At 44.6% G+C, this 27,738-nt stretch overlaps 2 protein-coding genes across 11 annotated transcripts in view; one reads left to right on the top strand and one right to left on the bottom strand.

The window, feature by feature from the left end:
* The window catches only part of SYAP1 (synapse associated protein 1), a 28,249-nt gene extending 8,277 nt beyond the window's left edge, over positions 1-19,972 (bottom strand). The window contains exons 1-5 of the mRNA XM_082375823.1: positions 19,598-19,972; positions 12,967-13,085; positions 12,094-12,160; positions 8,034-8,107; positions 504-643 (exon numbers count right to left, since the gene is read on the bottom strand). Coding sequence (XP_082231949.1) covers positions 504-643; positions 8,034-8,107; positions 12,094-12,160; positions 12,967-13,085; positions 19,598-19,790 — 593 coding nt within the window. The 5' untranslated portion in view covers positions 19,791-19,972. The remainder of the gene's footprint in view (positions 1-503; positions 644-8,033; positions 8,108-12,093; positions 12,161-12,966; positions 13,086-19,597) is intronic.
* CTPS2 (CTP synthase 2) overlaps positions 14,849-27,738 on the top strand; it is a 128,940-nt gene continuing 116,050 nt past the window's right edge. Inside the window, exons 1-2 of one of the 10 annotated variants that reach the window (XM_082375692.1) lie at positions 26,276-26,537; positions 27,390-27,497. Coding sequence is in view for 3 of the 10 variants with exons in the window: in XM_082375691.1 (XP_082231817.1) it covers positions 26,594-26,761 (168 nt within the window). In the remaining 7 variants the exon portion in view is untranslated. The other 9 variants (XM_082375687.1, XM_082375689.1, XM_082375684.1 and 6 more) reach the window with 9 other exon arrangements.

The following is a 27,738-nucleotide window of genomic DNA, read 5'->3' as shown; positions in this document are numbered from 1 at the left end:
GGAAGGAAGGTGGCCTCTGCTGATGGCCATGTCACAGAAGTCAGGATGCATGTGCTGGAGCTTAATGGACAAGCAGAGATCTGCAGAGGGGAGAAGCCTCGGGTGGGAAGCAGAACAAGACTGCTGCTGCCAGAGAGCAGAGACTGAGTGGAGAAAAGGCAGCGGCCAGGTCCTGATGGGCCTCGGGAGACCTCAATTTTATTCAGGAGGGCATGGGCACTTCTGCTGTTTTTATAGGAAAATTCGTTCTACCTTCTAACTGGGGATAAAAGAGCACATATCATCTGGACCCCAAAATTCCTGAAAAGTCCACCCTGAGTTTTGATTCTATGGCACCCTATGTGGGGTGTGGGGGTTGGGAGGGTGCTGCTGAAGGGCCGCAGAGCCCCTTTTCACAAAGAGCGTCTGAGAGCATCCTGGCCCCCATCCCATGCTTCTTCCCCGATACCCGCTACATGACCAGGGCCATACATGCCACTCCAGCTCGAGAGCCCACTGCTTACAGTTTAGGAACAAGGGCAAATCTCATCCTGCTCAGGAGCTCGTCCTCTTGGAGCATGACCAGGGCAACAGGGTACATCTGATCAAAGTCAAAGTTAAACTGCACGCCGGCTGGAGGGTCACGAAGGAAGTTCCTCTTGTCCTTTCATAAAAAGAGGAAAAACATAGGGAAAACCATAGACTGCAATTAATAAGTAATAACACATCACTGATCTGACACACTGAATTCTCCTAAATGCTTCAGCCGCAAAGTACACTGAGCTGTCATTAACCTGCCTGCCTTAGAGAGAGTGGAGAATGACCAATCCTTTCATATATTCTTTAACGGTTTCAACTGGAGAGAGCATCATGGGAGGCCTACAGCCAGGCCGGAGGCTGAGGAGTCCTCTGGGGGAAGCCACCCGGCCCACGGCTACTGAGCTGCCCTGCCCAAACGGCCCTTTGGGCAGGGTGGCAAGTGTTCAGCCAAGGTTCGGCAAGTGAACCAACAATGAGCCTTTCCCCTGCCTGGCCATGATCTGTGGAGAAGCGGCACTGTGTCTTTCTCAGTCACCATTGCATTCCCAGGGCATTTCTTGCCAATCAGACAAGAAAAAGAAATGAAAGGAATCCAAATTGGAAAGGAAGAAGTAAAACTGTCACTGTTGGCAGATGACATGATACTATACATAGAAAATCCTAAAGATGCCACCAAAAAACTACTAGAGCTCATCAATGAATCTGGTAAAGTTGCAGGATACAAAATTAATATACAGAAATCTGTTGCATTTCTATACACTAACAATGAAATATCAGAAGGAGAAATTAAGAAAACAATCCCATTTACCATCACATCAAAATGAAATAAATACCTAGGAACAAATCTAATAACTAAGGAGGTAAAAGACCTGTACTTGGAAAACTATAAGACAATGATGAAAGAAACTGAAAACAACACAGATGGAAAGATATACCATGTTCATGGATTAGAAGAATTAATATTGTTAAAATAACCATACTACCCAAGGCAATCTACAGATTTAATTCAATCCCTATCAAAATACCAATGGCATTTTCTGCACAACTAGGACAAATAATTCTAAAATTTGTACAGAAACACAAAAGGCCCTAAATAGCCCTAAATAGCCAAAGCAATCTTGAGAAAGAAGAACAGAGCTGGCTCATGCTCCCTGACTTTAGACTATATTACAAAGCTACAGTCATCAAAACAGTATGGTACTGGTACAAAAACAGACATATAGATCAATGGAACCACTGATATAGAGAACTCAGAAATAAACCCATGCACTTACGGTCAATTAATCTATGACAACGGAGGCAAGAATATACAATGGGAAAAGACAGTCTCTTCAATAAATGGTGCCGGGGGGACTTCCCTGGTGGCGCAGTGGTTAAGAATCCACCTGCCAATGCAGGGGACATGGCTTCGAGCCCTGGTCCGGGAAGATCCCACATTCCATGGAGCAACTAAGCCCGTGTGCCCCAACTACTGAGCCTGAGCTCTAGAGCCCACGAGCCACAACTACTGAGCCCGTGTGCCGCAACTGCTGAGGCCCGCGTGCCTAGAGCCTGTGCTCCACAAGAAAAAGAAGCCACCGCAGTGAGAGGCTTGTGCACCGCAACGAAGACTGGCCCCTGCTCACCGCAACTAGAGAGAGCCCACGCACAGCAATGAAGACCCAACACAGCCAAAAATCAATCAATCAATCAATAAATGGTGCTAGGAAAAATGGACAGCTACATGTAGAAGAATGAAATTAGAACATTTTCTCATACCATATACAACAATAAACTCAAAATGGATTAAAGACCTAAATGTAAGACCATTAAACCCTAAAACTCCTAGAAGAGAACACAGGCAGAACAGTCTTTGACATAAACCGTAGCAATATTTTTGGATCTGTCTCCTAAGGCAAAGGAAACAGAAGCAAAAATAAACAAATGGGACCTAATTAAACTTAAAAGCTTTTGGACAGCAAAGAAAACCATTCACAAAATGAAAAGACAACCTACTGAATGGGAGAAAATATTTGCAATATATTAAAAAATGGGCAGGAGGACTGAATAGACATTTTTCCAAAGAAGACATAGAGATGGCCAACAGGCACATGAAAAGATGCTCATTATCGCTAATCATCAGAGAAATGCAAATCAAAATCACAATGAGATGTCAACTCACCCCTGTCAGAATAGCTTTCATCAAAATGACCACAAATAACGTTGGAAAGGATATGGAAAAAAGGGAACCCTCTTACACTGTTGATGGGAATGTAAATTGGTGCAGCCACTGTGGAAAACAGTATGGAGGTTTCTCAAAAAACTAAAAATAGAGCTACTATTTTTGGCCACGTTGGGTCTTCGTTGCTGCAGGCGGGCTTTCTCTAGTTGTGGTGAGCGGGGGCTACTCTTTGTTGCAGCGCACGGGCTTCTCCTTGTGGTGGCTTCTCTTGTTGTGGAGCACGGGCTCTAGGCGCCCAGGCTCAGTAGTTGTGGCTCGCGGGCTCCAGAGCGCAGGCTCAGTAGTTGTGGTGCACAGGCTTAGTTGCTCCACGGCATGTGGGATATTCCCGGACCAGGGCTCAAACCTGTGTCCCCTGCATTGGCAGGCGGATTCTTAACCACTGTGCCACTAGGGAAGTCCCAAGTGAATTATTCTTCATGCTGCTGTACTCAGACTTAGGTTAAGATACCTTAAACTAAGGGTTAGCGAATTCACAATCCATTAAGAGGCACAGTCAACACAGTAACAAAATAAAATGCGTCATACAAACATTTTATCATTAATATATTAAAACTGGAGTCTCATTAAAAAGAAATCCAGGAATTCCCTGGCAGTCCAGTGGTTAGGACTCGGTGCTTTCACTGCTGGGGCCTGAGTTCAATCCCTGGCTGGGGAACTAAGATCCCACAAGCTGTGCAGTGTGGCCAGAAGAAAAAAAAAAAAAAAAAGAAATCCAACCCAAGACTGTGTTAGAGAAAACATGCCCATCACAGAAGACCCTCGTATGGCCCATGACTGCATGGTCAGTACATAATGTGGACATTCTGACTGGGCAGCACTGTGAATCTCCAGCGCACCAGTACCTACTATGCCCAACCTGGAAGAGCTCTGACAGAGCCCATGTTTCTCTTGGACCAGTTCTCTTCAGTTAGTCAAGAAGTAAACAAAATGAAAGATCCAAGGGCAAACAAAGCTTTCCTGGATTAGGCAAATTTCCTAGGGAATGAGGATGGTTTTGAACTCCTCTGAGATGGAGCAGGACTCACACTGATTAACATATAAAGGAATGTCTCCAAACCACCCCCTTTCCCACAGACTGAGCATAACCAAGGCAAAAGGCTGTTGTTTTGGACCACTCAAACAATTAAGACTGATTGTTGCTATTCGATTTCTTTTTTTTTCTTAAACACCTTTTTTGTTTGTAAATATGATACACATCCATTTTCTGAAAATTCAAAACATCAAAGAAAAACATAGTCAAAAATCCCAACACCCACAGACAACCGTAGTAAGATATTTCCTCAAACACCCTCCCGGATGCGTGTCTCTTTGCAAACATGCACGTGTCTGTGTGAATACAACTTGATGTAAATAGGAAAATACTTGCAGCCTGTGGATCATCTGTTTTTCCTTTCCACTCAAGAGTCGTGAACATCTTTCCATCTCCAATGTAGCTATGTCTACCCTGAATGAGCCATAATTTACTTAACCAGGCCCACTTCAGTAGTCATTTAGATTGGTTCTAATCTTTCCTTATAGAGAACCGTGCAAGTAACATCACTTTACCAACAATTTTTATTCCCTTCTAAAGTGATCTTTTTAGACTAAATTCCTGGAAGTGGGATTTCTAATCCAAGAGTATGATTATTTTGACACAGATTGCCTAAACTCTCCTCCAGAAGATGGTAGCAGTTTATACTGCTACTAATAGCGTCAGTTTCATCTCATTTTGCTCATATTGGATTTTAACAATATTTTTGGTTTCTGATAATTCCTCCATTAATAAGGCAAGAACAATTCTGAGCCTAAATGGATTTTATTTTATTATTATTATTTTTTGGCTGCGCCACACAGCTTGTGGGATCTTAGTTCCCCAACCAGGGATCAAACCCGGGCCCTCGGCAGTGAAAGCGTGGGGTCCTAACCACTGGACCACCGGGGAATTCCCCCTCAATGGATTTTAGTTATTTTACCTTCCAAAATAAACATTTCAAAGCCTGAAGTTGTCCCAATCATGTTTCACCTGGGTTTCTACACCGGCCTCCTAATGGGCACCTGTCTCCAGTCCCACTTCTCCCGCCCCAAGAAAAACATATTTTACCTATGACTACAATCCTTCAATGACTCCTTGCTGCCTTTAGGATAAAACCTAAACTTATCAGAATGGTATGATAAGGTCCTCATGACCTCTGCCTATCTACTTCTTCACCTGCATCCTACAGTCCGGTCAGACACAAATGCTCGCGATACCCCCACCTTAATGCCAAGCCCGGCCTCACGTCCCCCAAGCATCCACACACTCTCCTAAGACTCAACTCAGCTCCAGTGTCGCCATTTCTGGGAAGCTTCCTTGGGATCATCCTTTTCCCGCTCCACAATAAATGAGATGCTCCTCTCGCTGCACGTCCTTAGCGTCCTGTATTACATTCCTCATTCCAGGGAATAATCCTGTATGTGCGTTCATCGAGCAGCTCTCTAGCAAGCCTACGGGCTCCTGCAGCAGGGTGGATCTCATTTATCTCAAGTCCTAGGAGAAGGCTTGGCCTAGAGTAGTTACTAAGTTCGGTCTGCTGAATTGAGTTCTCACAAGTCTCTAATGACAAATGTACTTTCAACTTCTTTTCATGTATTACGTGGCCCTATGTGGCCCTCCAATATAAAGAGCTTAAAGGGTTACTCTGCTATACACTCTGAAGTGTCCCAAACTAGTGCCTGGTAAGTTAGAGAATGTCAGGCAACTCCAGCAGAGTCTGCTAACCGTCTCCCAGTATCCATTTCTACCTTCCTTTCTTTCAGGATCACAACTCCGAGTTCCAGCTGGGCATGTGGCCACACAGCCAGAGACCGGATTTCCAGGCTCCCTGGAGTACAGGGGTGGCCGTGTGTCTAAGCTGCCAAAGGGGTGCGTGCCTGAGCGATAAGTGCAGTTTGCGGGTCTCGTCCTTCAGGTGGTCTGGTACAGCCACCTCTTTCCCAGTTCCCACAGGCTGGAACACAGTCATGCACACCGTGTCCTAGGGGCTGCTTGGGAGTAAGACAAGAAGAACTTAGGTCTCTAAGTGACTTCGCTGGGCAAAGCACACCTACTGAGACCACCTACCTCTGGACTGACTGTGAAGGGGAAGGAGGGAGGGAGGGAGAGAAACTCACAGCTCATTTAACCTACTGTGTTTTTAGATCTATTACAGCAATTGAATCTATTCCTTAACACATTCAGCAGCCACCATAAAGGATGGGTTGAAGACTGTTTCGAAGCCTCTGGGTCATGCCGAAATCTCGGAAGCTCTCTCGTAGGCGTGCCTGGGTGCAACGTTTATTGCATCGTTTGTTCAGCAGATGATCATTTGGCACCTGCTATGCTCCGGGCTCCACGCCACCTGCTCAGCAGGGCAAAGCACAGCTGGAGTCCCTGCCTTCACGGCACTTACATTCCAGCTGGGGGCGGTGGAGCGGCAAGAGAGACACAAGGGTTTAGACTGCCAGGGCTCTGAGCTGGTGTCACTGGGCGTGCAGGGCTGAAAGCGTGGTGAGGGAAGGCCTCTAGGAGATGTCATCTGAGCTGAGATCTTGTGGAATGGTGCAGGGTGAGGTTCCAGGAAGAAGGGTCAGCAAGCTCAAGGTACTAAAGCAGGACAAAGCTGGATCTAGTTGTACATCAGAAAGCAACAGTGGCTGGAGTGCTGGCAGTCAGGCCAGTGGGGCACGAGGGAGCAGTGCGCAAAGCCAGGGGCCTTAGAAGCCAGCGGACGGAGTTTAGACCTTAGTCAACGAGAGATGAGACGCCACTAAAAGGGTCTGTGTAGGAGAGTGACACGAAGTGTGTTCACCATAAATGGACCCCTCTGGCTGCTGAGATGCACCTGTACTGGAAAGGGGCAAGGGTGGGACAACAGTCGGGATGGGATGCCTCGGGCAGAAGACGACAGCACCAGGAGCACGGTGATAGCGGTGAAGTGGACTAACGCTATGTCTGAACACAGCACTGTCAGGATGGCGGGGGAGGCAGGACTCAAGAAAGACTCCTCTAGAAAAAAGTGGTGGACAACTGGAGTCTTTTATTCTGACATGTAGAGGATGAGGAGAGGGACAGGTATGGGGGACAGAGGAGTTATGGGGACTTGGTTGGTATCTGACATTTACCCTCAAATGACACCGAGTCTCACTGTCAAAATTTCCTTCTGGGGATAAATAATCGGTGTGTGATGTCAGTGTCAAGTTTGGCTGTAACATGGTAAACAAAATACATGGTGACCACAATGAACCTGGAATTGGATGCTTAGGCCTTTAAGGATTTACTAATGGGAAGAAAAAAACCTTAACGTGCCCTGGGGCACTGGAAGGGAGGAAAAGCCCAGCTCTACATTTGTTTGTTTTCTAGACCAAGGTTCCATTTCTGACTTCGGTTAAAAAAAAAAAGAAAAAAAAAAAAAAAGAGTGGGTTAAAAGTAAAGCTTGAAAACCACTGATATAGTAAAAAGCCTTATTCACTGCGTCCCATGCCCGGTGGGGTGCTGGATGCTGAGGACAGAGATCAAAGTCAGCCTCTGCTGAGAGTTCACAGCCCAGTGGAGACACAGATAAGAACTGAGGGTCAGGGACTTCCCTGGCAGCCCAGTGCTTAAGACTCCACACTCCCAGTGCAGGGGGTGTGGGTTTGATCCCTGGTCAGGGAACTAAGATCCCACACGCCGGACGTCCACGAAAAATAAAAAAAGTGAGGGTCATATCTGAGAGTCTCGGTCCCCACACCTATACAGTGGTGGTAAAAGCCCCTACCCACCTCACAGACATACCACGAGGCTCAAAAGAGATAATGTGTGAGAAAGTGTTTCCTGAAACTATCAGGTGCTACACGATTGTTAGGTGGTATCACTCCGTTCCCTCTGAAGTCCTGAGAGAACATTTTGTGGCGCAGCATATGGAATTTTCTTTCTTTCAATTTCAGTTTCAGACAAATACATATAGTAGTTAAAGAGAAAATTTAGAATACAATCATTTCATTCAGAAGAATTAGAATGCTGTCTAGAAACTTCATGATTGCACATCTCAAAAGACTGTCTTAATAACATAAAAGAATCCTTTTAAGGCTGAAAGAATTATTTTGTGTAATAGGCTAGACTTTTCCAATAAGAGAAAACTACCTAAGAAAAAAGCAAATTTAAAGTCAGTGAAAAAAAATGATGAAAGCTGATGTGTACATTCCTAACATCTCAAAATATTTTTAAAATTGTATAGAAGAAAAACATTCTGCTAAGGATAAAGTCATGATAGGAAGGAAGTATTTCTATACAGGGTATCACAAGATACTTACAGCTGATAAGGCCAAGATTTGTTGTTGAATTGTTTCTTCATCATTACTATCAACCCATGGTGGTACTGCTACTTCTACAAGGTTTTTAATGGCAAAGAAGAAAAGAGAAAAACAGGTTACAAGGGTTACACTGCGATCTGTGGATTGAAAGAATGAGAAAGCTTCCACATAACCATTTTAGCAAGTTACTAATAAGTTCCAAATATGAACACTCATCACAATCTTCAGACTTGACGTATGAATCTTAGGCATGTATGCATTTGATAAAAAAATTCCTTAAATTATACAATGGAAAAATTGGACAATTCCTTGACCAGGTGACCAAAATCAACATCACTAACGAGGGAGAGATGGCCATTGTGGGCCTCCAGACGCAATATCCTGAGAAGGACACATCATCTATGTAGTATTCTGGCCAAGAATGAATAATCTGAATCTAATCATGAGGAAATATCAGACAAAGCCCAAATGAGAAATGGTCTATTTAAAAAAAGGAGGGGGGAGTATTCTTCAAAAACATTAATGTCATAAAAGATGAAGAAAGGCTGTGAAAATGTTCCAGATTATAGGAGGCTAAGAGACGTGACAAAAAGTGCAGTACTGTACCCAGGACTGGCTGCTGTACTGAGGGGGAAAATGTATAAAGGACATTGCTGGGTCAAGTGACAAAATTAGACTATGAATATTATATCAATGTTAAATTTCCTAAAGCTGGTAACTGTACCATTGGTGTTTATGTACGAGAATATCCCTACTTCTTAGGAAATGCACACTGAATGGAACGGAAAAAAAGACACAGAGTGAGACAGAGAACGTAAATGATGAGGCAAATGGACTATGGCAATCTAGGAGGAGGGTACACAGGTGTTCTCTGTACTACTTTTATTGTAATTTTTCTGTACATGGAAATTATTTCCAAATAAAAAGCCTTTCTAAAAAGTTACTGTACTTGATTCATGACAAAAGGTGATAAGGAGGTTGCAAGATAAGGGCTTAGGAATTGAGAAAAGGGTTGTCAGAAGTGAAAGCAAATGAAGAAAGAAAAGGGCAAATTGGAGGCAGTAAACAAAAGGGCTGGGATCAAATCCTGCATTAAGTCTTCAGAAGCAAAAAGTTGGGGATGCAAAGACGACTAACACCCAGCCTGCATCATCTGCGGCTCACAAGAAAGAGATGATTACAACTCAGCAGGATTATAATGCCAGACGACAAACAGCAGCCACCTGGAGAGGTGAGTCCCATGGAATTCAGTGTGTGTGTGCGTGTGTGTGTGGTGTGTGTGTGTGTCTGAGCAGCTCTACTGTCTGAGCCGAGGGCATGGCTAAGGCTGTGGAGCTCGGTGGTCAGCACAGAAGACAGCAAATGCAGAGAGTCCTCATATTTTTGCAGAAATAGTGCCTTTTACTATTAGTCTTCAAAAGTCAAATGGAAGACACATCCTATTGAGTACCAACTGATAGAAAAGTTATCTGCATGCATGGATGGATGGATGGATGGATGGATGGACACATGGACAGGCATCTGGTTCATTCTTTGGCTCATCCTAAACAAGCAAATGGTGGCAATTATAATCCAAATTCTGTTAATTATAAGGTAAAATTAACATATTCTCATACTTTTTAAAAAGTGAGGGTAAAGCCCCTTCAAAACTTTTTTCTTACACTGTTTAACATTTTGGTCTCCATTTTCAGTCTATTCACCTTGGGCAGCCTCTGCTCGTGCCACTTACCCTAGAATAATGAGGTCCTCCCAAGGCCCAAGCTACTGGTATGGATGAGACACCCCCCATCTCCCTGTTCCTCTAAGATGGTTCTTTTTAGGGTGACCAATAACCTCCTGCTTGTCCAATCCCATGGATATTTCTTAGTTCTTTTCTCCCGAGGCCACTTTCCTTATCTGGAAAATGGAAATAATAGGAAGTACTTCAGAGAGTTACTGTGACCGTTAAGGGAAGAGATGCACGTGCCCTTCCTCATGGTCACTGTAAATGGAACTCGCCTGACCTTGCTCTTCTTGAAATTCTTCCCTCTCTGTGCTTTCATTGCTTCTCTCTCCTAGCTGTTCTCTCTCTCAAGTAAATGGGCACTAGTTTTAACGGCAGATGTGTTTCATCACTTACTAGCTGAGCAACCTTCAGCAAATTACTTAACCTTGCTGATCCTTCCTTTTATTAAAGGAGATGTTGTATATAAAGTGCCCAGCAGGCTCTCAGAAACTGCCGACTCCTTCCATTCTTCTGCGTCCCCTCAACACTGGAGATCTCTACTCAGCACTGTTCATGCTTGACACGCTCTTCACTGAGGAGCTCACCTACTCTCATGGTTTTTACATGACTTGACTAACGATCTGCATCAGCAGACAGAATTCTCCTCCATGCTTCAAACAGGACTGAACTGCTGCTGAACCCCGTTCCATTAATTTAAAGCAGTGCTGACCAACAGAACTTCTTGCAGTGATGGAAATGCTCTATATCTGCACTGTCCAACATGGGAGCCACTAGCCCTATGTAGTGATCAGGCACTTAAAATGTGGCTAGTGTGACTGAGGAATGGATTTTCCCCATATGCCACCTTTGTTCCCTTCCTTGACTTTGTACATGTTCCTCTCCCCAGATGTCTAATAAGCACCTCAAGCAATTCCATTCCTGGGTATATATCTGAAAAAAACAAAAACACTCATTCAAAAAGATACATGCACCCTTATATTCATTGCAGCACTATTTACAATAGCCAAGACATGGAAGCAACCTAAATGTCCATCAACAGATGAATGGATAAAGAAGATGTGGTATATATATATATACTCATATATGTGTGTACACACACACACACACACACACACACACACACACACACACACACACACACAGAGGAATACTACTCAGCCAATAAAAATGAAATTTTGCATTTGCAGCAACATGGATGGACTTGGAGGGCATTATGCTAAGTGAAATAAGTCAGACAGAGAAAGACAAATACTGTATACCACTTATATGTGGAATCTAAAAAATACAACAAACTAGTGAATATAACAAAAAAGAAGCAGACTTACAGAGAGAGAGAACAAGCTAGTGGTTACCAGTGGAGGGGGGGAGGGGCAATATAGGAGAAGGGGGTAAAAAAAGGGTTATTATGGGATTATACAAAATCAAGTCTGTGAAACTTCTGAAAATTGTAAAGCACTAAAGAACTTAAAGAATCTTTCACTCAATTTAAAAAAAAAAAGTGAACTTGCCTCCAAATTTTTCACCCCCACTCCTTCCACAGTTCCCATCTCAGAGGCACCAACGAGCTCCTATACCAAGTCTCTGAGCCAGGGTCAACTTTACTGCTTCCCATGAATCACTAAGTTATGCTAACCTGTATAGTAGTTTATTTGTCCCAAAGAGCTACTTCCCACTTTTGAGTACTTAGGGGCAACAATGCCTGATGGGAACTCACCACAGGACTAACTAGTTCTTTTTGAATCTGTGGTACTGCTCAAACCAACTTAAGTATTTTACACTACTTTTGCCAAATTCAAAGACATGAGGCCAGTTTTGTGTCTGCACACCACCAAACAGTAAAAGCAGGCATTTTGAGATCTTGCAACTGCAAACATTTAAACAAGCATTTGTCAGTAAAGAAATGTATTGAGTAAGTTCTCAAACTCCCCGTGACTTTTCACGGCCCTCTGTCACTTCCCTGGAAAGCTCTTTCATTTTTTCTTCTGAACAGAATGGGAAGGGAGCCAACATTTGCTAAGTGCCTATTAGGTGTACATCAGACACTGTGCTGGACCTGTGATAAAATGAGAAATAAAAGCTCACTCTCTCTGTCAGAGCCAGTTCCCCAGAAGGGCTACCTCACCCACCATCATAGCCACCAGGAACTATTTCCTTCCTTCCTTTAAACCCTGAAGGTTTATAGGTTTGTCCCCACTAGTCTTTGTGCTACCTGAAAGATGGGGGCGTAACTTAGACATTTTTGTATTCTCAGAGCCTTAGCGGGGTGTCTAGCACATAACCGGTGTTCAATAAAATTTGGCAGGCGAGTAGGTCATGTATAAACCTATACCATACCTGATTTTTTGGTATGCTGCTCCTCAACAAATTTTTTCTGTTCCTTCTGAAAATCTCCTATAATTGTCTGTTAAAAAATACATACAGTTATATTACTTTTAAAAGCTTATTATTAGATAAGAATTACGTTCCAGACTTGTGAAGTCTATTTGAGATATTTTATTCATTTTCTTCAAATAAAGAGACTAAAAAAGTGATACTTCTTCCCTTCCCCAATAAGAGGGGATCTTCGACAGTTCCGAACTCTAAGTGTTCAGCTGCCTTTAAGACAGATGATCTTTTCAAATGCAAAAATAAAATGAGTTAAAAACTGAATTTTTGTTTTATTCCATAAAACAATAAAAGACAGGTCAAATCTCATTCTAACAAATAGTACACACAACGAAAATATCTAAATAATAAGCTATCTAAAGTTTAACTGATGACCTCCTTAGTTCAAATAGTTACCAACATAAATGAAATTCCCTAGGCCTGTACCCTACCACTGCAAAAAATGAACAAACTCACTCCTTAGAGTCTTAAAAGGGTTGTTCCTATTGGTCTAGGACTTTTAAAACTTACCCAAATGATACAAAGGCATAAATGTATTCTGAAATGGTTATAGTTGAAAATTAAACTCACAATATGAAAAGCTTAGTATTATCCAAAAGTATCAATGTATTTTAGAATATATTAAAACAAAAACAAAGGTTATTTAAATCAGGTAACTTATAGCTACTTATTATACAAAAAAGAGAGAAAAAACCCCAAGAATATGATATTTATCAGAATATGATACCCTACTTGGGTTAATAAAGTTCGTAAGAAGGGACGATTATATTAGCTGCTAATGCATTTCATAAACTTCTATTTCCGAAAGATATTTAAATGTACCTTATCAATGATGTCATCTATCTTTCCTTCTTCTACTGATTTCTTTATTGTTTGTGCTGTTTCAGTAACTGATTCGGTTATCTTTTTTGTAGCAGCAGTTGCAAAGTTAAATAGATAGTCTGTAAAGAATAAAAAAGAGTCTATGCTCCATTCAAGTACAATGGTTATTGTATTTGTGATTTCTCCCTTAATAAGTGCTTGTAAGACTCTTAAACCGTAGGGCATGTTCCTTGTTAATGAGGACTTGAAACAATGAGCGAGAAGCGCTGACAGTACTCCACTTTCTCAGTGGACAGGCCATCCATACTGGGCCTTTAATTCGTTGCTTTCAAAGACTGTTAGCATAGTCCCCAGTTCACCCCAGTAGCTGTTTCAAACTTACCTTGCCCTTCTCCAGTCTCCAGTTCTAACTTATCTCAGCAAGTAATCTCCCCGCCTACTTTACAATAAGATCAAGGCTACTTTTTACTTTCTTTCCTTCCTAAACCCGAAGCATCCCATCTTTATTTTCTCCTTCCCTCATGATCAAAAAAGAAGGAAAAAAGCCCCTCCTCTCCTAGATTAACTCATCCCATGATAAATCTGGGGGAGTTTTTAATAAATAGAAATCTTGGCAGGCCCTAATATAAATCTCTTCACTAATAATAATGAGCAAATATATAGAACGAAATTCAAACTGGAACATACGAACTTCACAAGACAAAACGAAAACACAAAATTAACTTTTCTAAAGACCTGAAAAGACATTTGTATCAAGACTCTTTTTGCACTATGATATGAAGGTGTATTTGTAGACAAGTATCATTTCAAAGTCCACATTCTACAGAATCTGGGCTGCAGGAAGCGACCTCAGGCAGGTGGTAGTGGGGGATGCCCCGGGCAACTGGCCTTCAAATCTCATCGCACAGAAAATGCTCCGTAAGTTAGGGCAGGCTTGCCTCTGCTACTTGCCCGTGCTGAGGGGGCAGGTGGGCTGACTCACAACACTCAGGCAGGGAGAAGACCCCGCTAAGAACGGCCCAGGGAGCCTGGCACCCCTGATTAAATGGGTGGTGCCACAGAAAATCAGGAGATTCGTACCGTTACCTGGGAGCAGAAGGACTATCTCCTGATCCGAAGGACCATCTCTCCCACTTACCACCTCCTTTAGCATTAAACAGTCTCCTTTCTCCCACTGCGTCTGAGGGCGTTCATCTGTTCCTGGTATCAACACCCACTGTGACTATCTCAGGAAGCTCCTTGTCTCTGGTCTCATTCCTGCCATCCTCCTCCTCCTATTCTACACTTGTATGACCACAAGAAATTCTCGAGTATCTCCAAGGAGGCCCCAAATATGTTATTCCTTGGTTTGAAACACTTTTATCAGCCCTCCCTTTTCCTGGCTAACTCTACGCATCCTGTGAGCCTCCGCTTACACATCACTTCTCAAGAAATGGTCCCCGGCTCCTTGGCCAGCGTAGGTGTCCCTAAGAGGTGTTCCCTCACTACCTGTGGTGCCAGATCAAAAATATCTATGACACTCTATCCATTACTTGGTGAATGCGTCCTCTCAGCTAGACTGAAGACCCATCCTAAGCCCCACTGGGGCAGGGACCAAGGCTGTCTGATTCACCAGTGTATCCCCAGAGAGTGACCAGTAAGTACTCGCTAAATGCATGAATGGGGAGTGACATAAATGCTGAGCTTTAGGGAGATCCCTGATTTCCCTTTGGTTGTGACTAGCCTATTTACCCAGAGTGGTATGATAAAATGGGTAGACAGCCACACTACTTCCTAAAAATATTCTCTGCAGATAGACAAATCCAAACTTCTAAAAGAGCAGGGTTCCCTGTAAGATTTTCTCAGGAATACCTTTTGAATTAGATTCGTCTCTCTTTTTTTTTTTTTTGGCCGCACCACTTGGCTTGTGGGATCTTAGTTCCCCAACCAGGGATCGAACCCAGGCCCCCTACAGTGGAAGTGCTGAGTCCTAACCACTGGACAGCCAGGGAAGTCCTGAGAAAGCACAGTTCTTGCCCTCAAGGGATGTCCATTTCTAAACAAACAAACCAACAAAAAAGGATTCAAAGACAACAAGAGGAGCAAGATTATTCATTAAACTGAGGCACCCCAGAAGGGAGGGGTGTCTCCCAAGAGTAATTAGAAAATCCGAAGTCAGAGGAGTGGGTGGTGGGAGAGCAGGACAAGAGATTTTCAGGTAGGATGCTCAAAAAGACCAGAAGTCTGCTATTGTGCAGAAGAGATCGGCTGACACCAAGTTAAAGACAGTTTTTATTAAGTGGTTAGAAAAATTGAGACACAGGTAAGAGTTAACAGGAAGTAACAGGAGTACAATGTCCACTTCAGAGACTTAGGCACAAGGAGAGAGGGTCTGAACTGAAGCGGCAACCAAAGAAAAGCAAGTCTAAGTAAAACGTGAGTAGACGCAGCAACTTAATGGAAGGAGTGGGCAGATCACTAACACTTTACCTTCATTTTCATCATGCCACAACCATCCCAGGAAGAATGGGTATAATTAGCCCGGTTTACAGATAGGGAAGCCAAGGCCCACAGAGGATAAATGATTTGTCCATGAAGGTGGGGCAGACCTGGCTGACTGCCTAGCCAATAGCTTATCCCCTTCCTCCTACCTAAAGAAACCCCAATTTTGGTGGGCGCTCAGCAAACCTGGGGGTGGTCTTGGCGACCCTTGACACAAACAACAAAGGTCCGTTCTGTTTAAGCCTGTTTGTTGGACTTACTGTAATTTGCAAATGACATCACAATAAAGACAATAAGTAGTATAGGGAATTCAAACACAGGTTACCTGCCTCTAAATGGCAAGCTGGTGCCCCAATCCCACACTGCCTCACGTCAGATGAGCAAGTGACAAGGGCTTGCAAAACTGAATGGATGGTAAAGGTAAAGAAAAGCGGGAAGGTTCTCAAAAGGTCAGAAAAAGCATAAATTTATCAGAGTAAAGAGAGGAAGGTAGAGTTTAAGGCTTGCTTCTAGAATAGGAAAATAATAAATAGACAGTGGTTTTTAAGGCAGCTTTAGAAAATTAATATTCTTATGAAAAGGCTGGTTAATTTTTCAAAAATACTATATATTTCACACGATTTTAGAATCTTCGTGTTGGAAGGGACTTTAGCACTTACCTTATTCAACCTCCTATCCAGGTAGCCCCACTTCTAGGGATGGGGAGCACATGACTTCGAAGGGCAGACAATTATTACTGTTATCCATCTCTAGTTAGAAAATCCTTTTCACATCCCTTGTCATTTCTACCTCTCAGACTTAGATCTGTCCTCTTAAGTAACATAAAATGACTTCTTTTCTACCAAAAAACCTTTAAAAATTTTGAGCGATGCCCCTAAAGTTTCTTCTTCTTGAAGCTAAAATCCCCTGTTCTTTTTCGTATTGTTCACAAGCCATGGGATCCAAGCTCTTGACCATCTGCACTGCCCTCCTCATGGTAAACCTGGGTTTCTCATCAGAACCAAACTGGGTATTTTACTTCTATATCAAAGCAGACATATATTTTCCTACATACACAACTAATTTTTGGAGTCCTTAGTTGTAAACTAAGCAAGTGAGGCATCTAGAACTTGAAATGCACTTTCCCTATAGAAAAAGAGGATGGTCTCATTAACACAGTTCTACTGCAAATACTAATAGCATTTTTCAAAGGAGAAGGAAGAGGAGGTGGCCCTTCCTCCATTCCTGGGCACGGACTGGCCTTAGGGACAGTTTTGAAAAAGCCAAAGCTCATCTCTGGCCACCCTCCCACTTATTTAAGCTGTGTGAATGACTCAGATACTACACTCTCAGAGGTATGGATTTGTTTTAGAGAAAGAGTATAGATAAGAGTATAGATAATTGGACTTTAACAAAAACCAACTAACCAATCTGCGCTGAATAAGAAGTTACTCTGGGGTATGAGGCCTTGGGAGGTAGGGAGAAGCTCTTCAGTGAGTTTCCTAATAAACTGCCCTCCTTCTGTGATCACAGCGAGTCCTAAGTTCATCAGGAGGGAGATCCAAGGATAAGAAGGTTTAATTTGGGGTTAGGAAGTGGAATATAGGCCTGGGTGTCCGCCACTCCTAACTGGTGCCTAATTTATAAAGTTGCCTAAATGTAGAAATAGGTCACCGTGAACCAGAAGTATTTACGCTCCAATCTTGAAGGGAGGCACTCAACAAAAGTTTACAGAACAAATGGAGCCCCAGGAAATTCGATGTAGATTTTATTATTATTATTATTTTTTAAAGAAACACTGTGTTTTCCAAATATTTCTTTTTTTAAAATTAATTTATTTTTATTATTTATTTATTTATTTTTGGCTGTGTTGGGTCTTCGTTGCTGCGTGCAGGCTTTCTCTAGTTGCGGCGAGTGGGGGCTACTCTTCATTGCGATGTGCAGGGCTTCTCATTGTGGTGGCTTCTCTTGTTGTGGAGCAGGGGCTCTAGGTGCACCGGCTTCAGAAGTTGCGGCTCGTGGGTTCTAGAGCACAGGCTCAGTAGTTGTGGCGCACGGGCTTAGTTGCTCCGCGGCATGTGGGATCTTCCCGGACCAGGGCTCGAACCCGTGTCCCCTGCATTGGCAGGCGGATTCTTAACCACTGGACCACCAGGGAAGTCCCTCCATGTAGATTTTTAAAAGGTCAAAGAAATGAATCTACTCAGTGGGAATCAGGCACAGAGATGTTTAACTTCAGTTTTCAAAACAGAGGTGGGTCTTTTTAAAGAATATACCTCTTAGGATCACTATGTAGAAATAAAAAGTATTTAATCATCTCTTTTCTTTTTGAGGGGTTGTGTACAAACTAGGACCTTTACATCTTTTTAAAATCAAATTTCAGAGCCAAGAGAGCTCTAATTTCTTTGGAAACTTTGCATTCACAGTGCGTGTGTGGGTGGGGAAGTACTTCCATCTAACCTTAGCCTACCCAACCTCAAGAGAGTCTGGGGAGGGGGACTTCCCTGGTGGTCCAGTGGCTAAGACTCCGTGCTCTCAGTGCAGGGGGCCCGGGTTCGATCCCTGGTCAGGGAACTAGATCCCGCGCTGTAACTAATCCCGCATGCCGCAACTAAAGATCCTGCATGCTGCAACTAAGACCCGGTGCAGCCCAATAAATAAATAAATATTTTTTAAAAAGAGAGAGAGAAGAGAGAGTCTGGTGAGGAAAGAAAGAGATGGCAGCGTTAAGCTCCAAAGTAGACATCCGTATCGAAAACATTAAAAAAATATTCGGGGGTCTTTATTACGAAATATAAACATGAGATTTCAATAGAGCCCTAAGTTTTAAGAAGCCACTTTTGATACTCCTCTGAAGATAAACGAAAATGATTCTCCATGTTCTATGAAATCAAGGAAACAATCATACCCAGCTTTTCCTAAGGTGGTCCCACTTTTATTTATCCCAGCTACCTAACATAGCCTCTCTGCTCTAGTCAAATTCATCTCCTTACATCTCTCGAATATTCCAAACACGTTTCTCCCCAATTTTCCACACAGGAAATAATTGTTCCCTCTAGTGATTTCACTGCATAGCACTTAGTTTTATTTCTCTTGTACACTGTTTGGAGCCTTGGGGCTTAGATTGTGTACTGCCATGATTTGAGATTATGCCTGTTCTCCCTGCCTCTCCACCCCACAGTAAACTTTTTGAACGTTAGAGCCTTTCTTACTCAAGTATGTGTTTCTCCACTCTCAGGCTCCAGCCTGTCCTATGCTCTTGCCTTGTAGTATCTTGAAGTAAATTCTTTAAAATTGCTTGCCAAATTTAATCTCTCACTTGTAGTGTTGTCTGCTTTAGGGCCACCTTCTTAAAGACGTTTTCTCCGACTATTTAAGCCTGCCAAGATCTCTCCAGGAGCAGAATTACTACAGCATGTGTTTATTCTGCATGCCTATTATTTATACCCTCCTCCCGAACTAGACTGTAAGCTGGGAGAGAGCATGGGCTTTGAAATTAGACAGCCCCAGGTTCAAATTTCACTTCTACCATTTACCATCAGCATAACTTTGGGCCGCTAACTCTGCGCTCGTTCTCCCAAACTGGGGTGTTTAAAGAGATGAATCGTTCACAAAACATCTAGTGCTGAAACTTGCAACACAGACAATAACTGGCAACTACTTTCCCGCCTTAAGGAAAAAGGTCCCAATGCACCTAAAAGGACATGAGCCTGCCTGCCATAGGCCTTAATAACTCTTCCTCCATTTACTTGGGACGACACATTCTGACCTAAGGGCAAAAAGGCACTCGAGCTCCTCAACGTCCCCTGTCCTCTGGGTGGGAGGCGGTGGAGGTGAAAGTTGGTGAGTTGAACAAAAAAGATTCCTCGTCAAACCTAAAGACGTGGAGCCCCACTGCTTTACTGCGGCCCTGCTCCCAATGTTGACACACTCTGCAAAGAGTGACATGTCACTAGGAACTTCAGGCACAGGATTTGACTGCTAGAGGAGGCTTCGGCCTTGCCCAGATCCTCATCAACCTCTCCGGTCCCCAGAGGACCGACTGACAGACACACCTTCCTCTCCCCACCCCACACCCCCGACCATTGGTGGCCCACGCCCAGGGGCGGCAGGAGGTGGGATGCGGGCGCTCTCCGAAACTCTGTGGTCCCGGAGGCCGGGGGAGACTCACTGCCGAGGCCTTTGGCCTGGTGAAGGAGCTCCTGGTCCCCGGCTTGTTGTAGCTCCCCCTCCGCGGACTCCGTCACCGCCTCGGAGCGCTGCTCGGGTGGAGCGTCTCCCTTGGGCTGTCCGTCTCCCTGGTACTGCCGGCCACCCGCCGCCGGCTGCTCCAAGCCAAACCAACTGCTCAAACCCCGGAACATCCCGCCCGCGGGGCCGCCACCGCGGTCGGGGTCACCGGAGACCCTAGCGGGTGCCGCCTACGCCCGACTCCACAAGGCGCGTCTCTCAGGGCGATACTCGCAAGTGCGACCTCGGAGCAGCCAGTCTATGTGTCGCCCCGCCTCCCCTGTAACTCAGCCGCCGGCCGCGCTAGCGTCACTTCCGGACAAAGGCCCCGCCCTCCCCGCTGACTGTTTTTTTCGTAACTCGATTAGGCGATTGGAAACCGGATAAAGGGCTTTCCCCACGTAGCCCAGCCCCGCTTCCTTTTCTCCTCCCCCGGCTTTGTGGGTTCCTGATCTAGGCGACTACGCCGCGTCTCTGTCACTCTAAGCAGCTTGGCTGGTGGTTTAGCCTCACCTTTTCTGGTTCAGCAGGGTCGACCCCGCGGACATGGATGTCTTTAATCTCCTTCTGAGTCCATATCAAAACTAGCCCAGGCCCTCTGTGTCCACCTACCAATTTACAGGGAATACAGGGGACGGAGGAAACTATTAAAGGACACCACGGGATGCAGGGAGCAGAATCTAGGCTGTGAGAGACCACAGGCTGACGACCTTGTTTCTTCAAATAAATTGCAAGGAAGGGGGGAAGGGGAAGCTATAGATTAAAAACGACCTAAAAAACAACCCATGGCAACTTGCAGATTTTCTTTAGATCCTCAAACAAACACAGTGGGGAAAATTTTTTGACGTTTATAAGAATTGGAAATTTGGGGACTGGATAGTTCATGAGATTAAGAAATTGTTAAGTTTAAAAAATTTTAGTTGTGCTAGATAAACAAAATTTACCACCTTAATCATTTTAAAGTGTACAGTTAAGTAGTATTAAGTACATTCACATTGTTGTGGAACCAATCTCCACAATTGTTTTCCTGTTGCAAAACTGAAACTCTGTACCCACTAAACAACTCCGTGCTCTGTTCCCCCCAGTCCCTGGCAACCAAGCTACTTTCTGTCTCTATGATTTTTGACTACTCCAGGAACCTCATGTAAGTGGAATCATACCACATTTGTCTTTTTGTGCCTGGTTCATTTCATTGAGCAAATGTCCTCAAGGTTCATCCATGTTGTAGCATGTGTTAGAATTTCCTTAAAATTCTGCCTTAAAAAAGGCTACTTCGAACACTCTTTGACATAAATTGTAGCAATATTTTTTTGGATCTGTCTCCTAAGGCAGGGGTCCCCAACCCCTGGGGCCGCACAACAGGAGGTGAACGGCAGGTGAAAGAGCGAAGCTTCATCTGCCACTCCCCATTGTTCGCATTACCGCCTGAACCATCCCCCGCCCCCCGTGGAAAAATTGTCTTCCACGAAACCGGTCCCTGGTGCCGAAAAGGTTGCGGACCGCTGTCCTAAGGCAAAGGAAACAAAAGCAAAAATAAACAAATGGGACCTAATTAAACTTAAAAGCTTTTACAGAGCAAAGAAAACCATCCATAAAATGAAAAGACAACCTACTGAATGGGAGAATATATTTGCAAAGGATATGACCGATAAGGGGTTAATATCCAAAATACAAAAACAGCTCATACAACTTAATATCAAAAAAACCCAAACAACCTGATTAAAAAATGGGCAAAAGACCTGAATAGACATTTTTCCAAAGAAGACATACAGATAGCCAACAGGCACATGAAAAGATGCTCAACATCACTAATCATCAGAGAAATGCAAATCAAAATCATAATGTGATATCACCTCACACCTGTCAGAATGGCTATCATCAAAATGACCACAAATAACAAATGTTGGTGAGGATGTAGAGAAAGGGGAACCCCTGTACACTGTTGGCGGGAATGTAAATTGATGAAGCCACTGTGGAAAACATTATGGAGGTTCCTCAAAAAATTAAAAATAGAACTACCATACGATCCGGCAATTCCTCTCCTGGGTATATATCCAAAGAAAATGAAAACACTAATTCGAAAAGATACATGCACCCCAATGTTCATAGCAGTATTATTTACAATTGCCAAGATATGGAAGCAACCTAAGGGTACATCAACAGACCAATGGATAAAGATGTGCTATATATATACAACGGAATACTACTCAGCATAAAAAAGAATGAAATTTTGCCATTTGAACAACATGGATGGACCTGGAGGGTTTTATGCTTAGTGAAATAAATCAGATGGAGAAAGACAAATACTGTATATCATCACTTATATGTGAAATCTAAAAAATAAAAAACAAACCAGTGAATAGAACAAAAAAAGAGGCTATCTTAAAAAAGGCTGAAGAGTATTCCATTGTACGTATATTCCACTTTTTGTTTACCCATTCATGTGTGATGGACATAGGAATTATTAATTTTTAAATTGTGGTAATTCTATTGTGTGTGTGTGTGTGTGTGTTTAAAAGAGTTCTAATCTTTTAGGGTCATACTGAGATATTTACCAATGAAATAATAGGATGCCTGGCATTTGCTTCAAATTAATACAGGATGGGGGAAATGGGTGGGGATACAGATGAAACAAACCTGGCCATGGATTGATAATTGTTGAAGTTCGAGTTTTAGGTTTGCTTTTCTATATATTCAACTTTTCCCACAATAACGTGTAAACAAATGGACAACAACAAAAAGCTGGCCAAGTGAACAACTCCGCCTTCAGAGTAGGGAGTTCATGAACGTATTTCCCAAGCACAGTCTTAAGCATTACGTATTCCTCCCCCCACCCCACACCATCTTGAGAAGAGTAGCCTAGTTCCAGTGACCTGTGTGAGTATGTGTGGGACAGATTACAATTCTGATTTCCTTGCTCTCCAGTTTTCCAGCCTGAGGTATATTTACAATTCTGGTCCAGGACTTTTTTTTTTAATTGGAGTATAGTTGCTTTACACTGCTGTGTCAGTTTCTGCTGCACAGCAAAGTGATTCAGCCATATGTGTACATATATCCCTTCTTTTTTGGATTTCCTTCCCATTTAGGTCACCACAGAGCACTGAGTAGAGTTCCCTGTGCTATACAGTAGGTTCTCATTAGTTATCTATTTTATATATAGTAGTATATATATGTCAATCCCAACTTCCCACTTCACCCCCCCCTTCCCCCTTGGTATCCATATGTTTGTTCTCTACGTCTGTGTCTCTATTTCTTCTTTGCAAATAAGATCATCTATGCCATTTTTCTAGATTCCACATGTACGTGTTAATATACTGTATTTGTTTTTTTCTTTCCAACTTACTTCACTCTGTATGACAGTCTCTAGGTCCATCCACGTCTCTGCAAATGACACAATTTCATTCCTTTTTATGGCTAATATTCCATTGTATAGATGTACCACATCTTCTTTATCCATTCCTCTGTTGATAGACATTTAGGTTGCTTCCATGTCCTGGCTATTGTAAATAGTGCTGCAGTGAACATTGGGGTGCATGTATCTTTTCGAATTATGGTTTTCTCCAGGTAGATGTCCAGTAGTGGGATTGCTGGGTCATATGGCAGTTCTATTTTTAGTTTTTTAAGGAACCTCCATACTGTTCTCCATAGTGGCTGTATCAGTTTACATTCCCACCAACAGTGTAAGAGGGTGGTCCAGGACTTTAGCTTAACAGGCTCAACCTACTTTTTTTTTTCCAAACAGCTTTATCGAGATATAATTCACATGCCATCCACACCTGTTGAAACTGTACAATTCAATGGTTTCTGGTGTATTACACCATTATTATTTTTTTAAATTTATTTAATTAATTTATTTTTGGCTGCGTTGGGTCTTTGTTGCTGTGCACGGGCTTTCTCTAGTTGTGGCGAGCGGGGGCTACTCTTCGTTGCGATGCGCAGACTTCTCATTGCAGTGGCTTCTCTTGTTGCGGAGCACAGGCTGTAGGCGCGCGAGCTTCAGTAGTTGTGGCACGTGGGCTCTAGAGCGCAGACTCAGTAGTTGTGGCGCACGGGCCTAGTTGCTCTGTGGCATGTGGGATCTTCCCGGACCAGGGCTCAAACCCGTGTCCCCTGCATTGGCAGGCGGATTCTTAACCACTGCACCACCAGGGAAGCCCCATTAATTTTTTAAACTGTGTAAACATATATATAACATAAAACTTGCCATTTTACCATTGTTAAGTGTACAATTCCGTGGCATCAATGACATTCCAACCTCTTTTTAGAGTCTGGGTATTGATTAATCTCTGAAAGTCAGGAGATATCTTAGGACCAATGCCTTTCTAGGATTTAGTCAGAACCTGAAAGTGGTGAACACTTTCCAGAAAAAGGATATTTGGTTCAAGGGTGATTGGAATGAGCCTGGAATTTCGGTCAGAAGCCTAGGACAGGGGTGCTAACTCCACTATCTAATGGGTGAGTAAACTTGAGTCATTCCTCATCCTTTCCCCTTCGAGTTTCTTCACCTATGAAAGGAATACAGTGCTGACCCTTCTGATAGCAGAGGTGGGGGCCATCCCTTTCAGCCTTACTTTTGCTCTATCTCCACGCAAAATCATGATGATGTCCATGTTCCCCAGGGTTTACAATCGTCCTGAAGGTTAGAACTCTTCAAAACAAAAGATTATAAAAGAACACGAGGGACTTCCCTGGTGGTCCCGTGGTTAGGACTCCACGCTCCCACTGCAGGGGGCATGGGTTCAACCCCTGGTCAGGGAAGGGGAACCAAGATCCCGCATGCCACTCGGCACCTGCCAAAAAAAAAAAAAAAAAGTAAAAAAGAAAAAAAGAACACAAGCCGTCAACTTAATGACAGACTTCTTTTTCTTTTTCTTCTTTTTTTATCCTCAATGCTATACAGGCCATGAATAAAACACCTGTTGAATGAGGATACGCTCTGATCCCACACAAATCAGTCAATCTGAACCCTGTTATCAAATTTGTTTTTCTGCTCAAATATTTTCCCATTTTGGATTAATGATACAATAGTTATCATAACCCCTTTGTATTCACAAAGTATCCTTCATCTGTTGACCTCGTAGATAAATAGAATAAGGATGAGGCCTTATATCCTGTGGTGAAAGAGTCTGACTTTGGGGACAGATATTTTGGTCAGGGCATTTCACATCTCTAAGCCTCAGGTTCTTCATTATAAAAAGGGGATCTTAATAGCTGTCCTGGTTGTAAAAAGGAAACAAAGTACCGAAATGTGGAGGGAAGCCTTACATATGTGGCGGGTATTAAGTATCACCGTCCATGTCAACCTGTTTCACAAGCATTCTTTCCACTGGGTCCTCTGGAAGACTTGTTTCACAACAAAGCCCTCTGTGCTTCCAGCCTTTTTACAAGGTGCTTTTGCTTTAAAAAAAAAAAAAAAAAATTATTTCTTGGCCTCCATGGAGACTTGGGTCTCCCCTACCATTCCTGCTGAGTGGAGCCTCTGCTCATTTTCCCAGAAGTTGACATCACCATCCTCAGCTCCTTACTGCTTCTTCCATGGCACTGCTCTGTCATTCTTGATAAGGAGAAACTCCCTTTTGTTTTGAAACTGATCGAATTTTGCCAGACATCCCTCTACCCTTCTTTGTTGCTGTCATTTACTAGCTTCCGGGTTGCTCCTCCACATTCACTGGAGACTTGGTTCCTTGGCCTCAATTGACTCCTCCAATTTCCGCCATCCTTCCGGGGGCCTTCAGTGTCCCCCACACTGGCCTGGTGGGCGCTAGACCCAATTCCAGTGACGCCCATCTCACTTGACTCCGTTCCAGAGTCAGACCCTAAACTGGATCATCTCCTGGAATTGCTTCCCCTTTGACATCGCCGACACCCACACTGTGGTGACAACTCCTCAGTTCCTTCATTCCCACAGGCCCTCATCTTTTGGTCCATCTCTTTTCTCTCTTCCAGTCTATCCGCTCCCTGCTCCTCTCCCTCCCTTTCCTCTGGGGACTAGACCCCTGGTGCGTCACTACCATCACATTCTTTCAGTGCCCTTAACTTCCTCACTCTCATCCTTCTACTCTACTCAACCAGCAAACTCTGGTTTTATCAATATTTATATACCGACCTATAGACATCTTGCACAACTGTAGCTGGAGCTCATTACACAATGATGGTTTCTAGACTCCACTGGGTCTTCAATGACGCTCTCCCCACTCGGCCCTCTAGTGACTCACCTGGTCATTCAAAATTTTCACCACTTTCCTAACCCTTCCGTCTGATTCCAAACCCTCCTATTGTCCCTAGTTAGATCCTCTCTCCTTCAGTGGTTTATGTTCTTCCCTTCGCCTTAATAACCTGCTGTGTCCTTTCCTGGCACCAAGGCGCTAACCATCCTCCAAATACTCTTTAAAAAGTCACTCGGCGAAGTCCTGATTGTCGTCCTCCTGCCCCTCGCATTTTAAATTTTAATTTTTGCTACAGCGTACTGTTCCAGGAACCTTACTGATTCCAATAAAGGTGTAGCCCTCCCCCCAGATTGTGAGCCCCTCAAAGGCCGGCATCCCATCTGATCGTCGTCCTCTGCTCCGCGCTCCTGCAGTTGCTCTCCGTGACCCAGAGAAGCTCTTTCTGGCGCCGAGAGCGGGACGCGAGGACCCGAGCAGGGTCTGGGCGTGCCGAGGGGCCGGGGCGCCGGGACCTGGCGTTCACCCGAGTCTCCGAGGTGCCGGTGCTCAGCAAGCCGCGGAGGGGAGGAGCAGTCCCCGGGCTGAGCCAGGCCTGGGGCCAAGTGAGTCCAGGGCGGAGGGTGACGGGAAGCCACCAACGCCTGAGGAGTCACTTGAGGGGCGCTTGTTTCGGAGCGTTGCACAAACCCGGGTGCCAACCCCGAGCTCACCGGCGTGAGTCAGTGGGGCCCGCGGCGGCAGGAGAGGGGGAGGTGGGCGAGGAGGGCGCCATGCACCCCGAGGCCCGCGCGGGCGGCGGGAGGGACACGGGGGCGACTCGGGACACCGCTGGCGGTGGACCCCTCCCCAGCCCGACAGGTGAGCGCGGGCGGGCCTCGAGGCGGAGCTCGCCGGCTCCACCGGCCACCCTCCGCGCCACCGCCGCCGCCAAAGCACAGGTAACTCCCCGCCCGGGCCTCAGCGCCGGGGCCGCCCGCCAGCCCGCGCCCCGAGCCCGGCGCGCTCATGGGACCGGGAGCCTTTGTCCCCTCGGAGGGCGGCCGCCGCACGCGTCCCCGCACCCTGTGCTCTCTGCCCGCGGGCAGATAGCGGCGGGGCAGGGCCGGGGCCCTGGGAGCCCGCCCTGCGGCGGCCCGCGGCCCGGGCTCCGGAGCGCCGCGTCCGCGAGCGGCGCTTCGGCGCGCACCCCGCCTCGGAACCGGGCGCTGGGGCCCGCCGCGGCCCCCGCCCGGTTGCTCCCGGGCCCCAGGAGCCCCGAGACGGCGTTGGCGGAAGTGCAGCCCCGCGCGGCGTGAGATGGCCTTTCTGTCTCCTCCCCCGCCCGGGGCACTAGTTAAACGGCGACCTTCGCGTTTCCCGGGTCGGAGCTGGTTGGGGCGCTCTGAGCCCGAGTCCGCTGCTGCTACAACATAGCTTTCTTTCTGCAACAGTTTCTCCACATTTGATGTCTAATTTACGTTCAGTAAAATGCCCCCATTTTAAGCGTGCAGATCGGGGATTTTGACAAATTATACACCAGTGTAACCACTACCCCAAAGTAGACATAGACCATTTTCATCACTCCAGAAAGTTCCCTCGTGCTCCTCTCCGGTCGATCCACAACCGCCTCACCCCTTGATTTCCATCAGAGCTTAGTTTTGCCTGTTCTAAAACTTCATAAAGTGGGCTCATGCAGTAAGTACTCTTTTGTTTTTGACTACTTTTTAAATGGCCGTCATTGAGAAGGTATCTCTTGGTGCTTCTGTTTTTAGTTGCTCTAGGCCTGCACTGTCCAGTGTGAATTGAGATGTGCTGTGCGTAGGCACACCTAATTTCGGAAGACATTACAAAAAAAAAAAAAAGGGATGTAAATTATCTCACCAAAATATTCTTACATTGATTATGTGTTGAATGATAGTATTTTGGATACATTGGG

Source organism: Balaenoptera borealis (assembly GCF_965194805.1).
Source record: "Balaenoptera borealis genome assembly, chromosome: X".
Lineage (NCBI taxonomy): Eukaryota > Metazoa > Chordata > Mammalia > Artiodactyla > Balaenopteridae > Balaenoptera > Balaenoptera borealis.
This window is presented reverse-complemented; position numbering and strand designations above follow the sequence as displayed.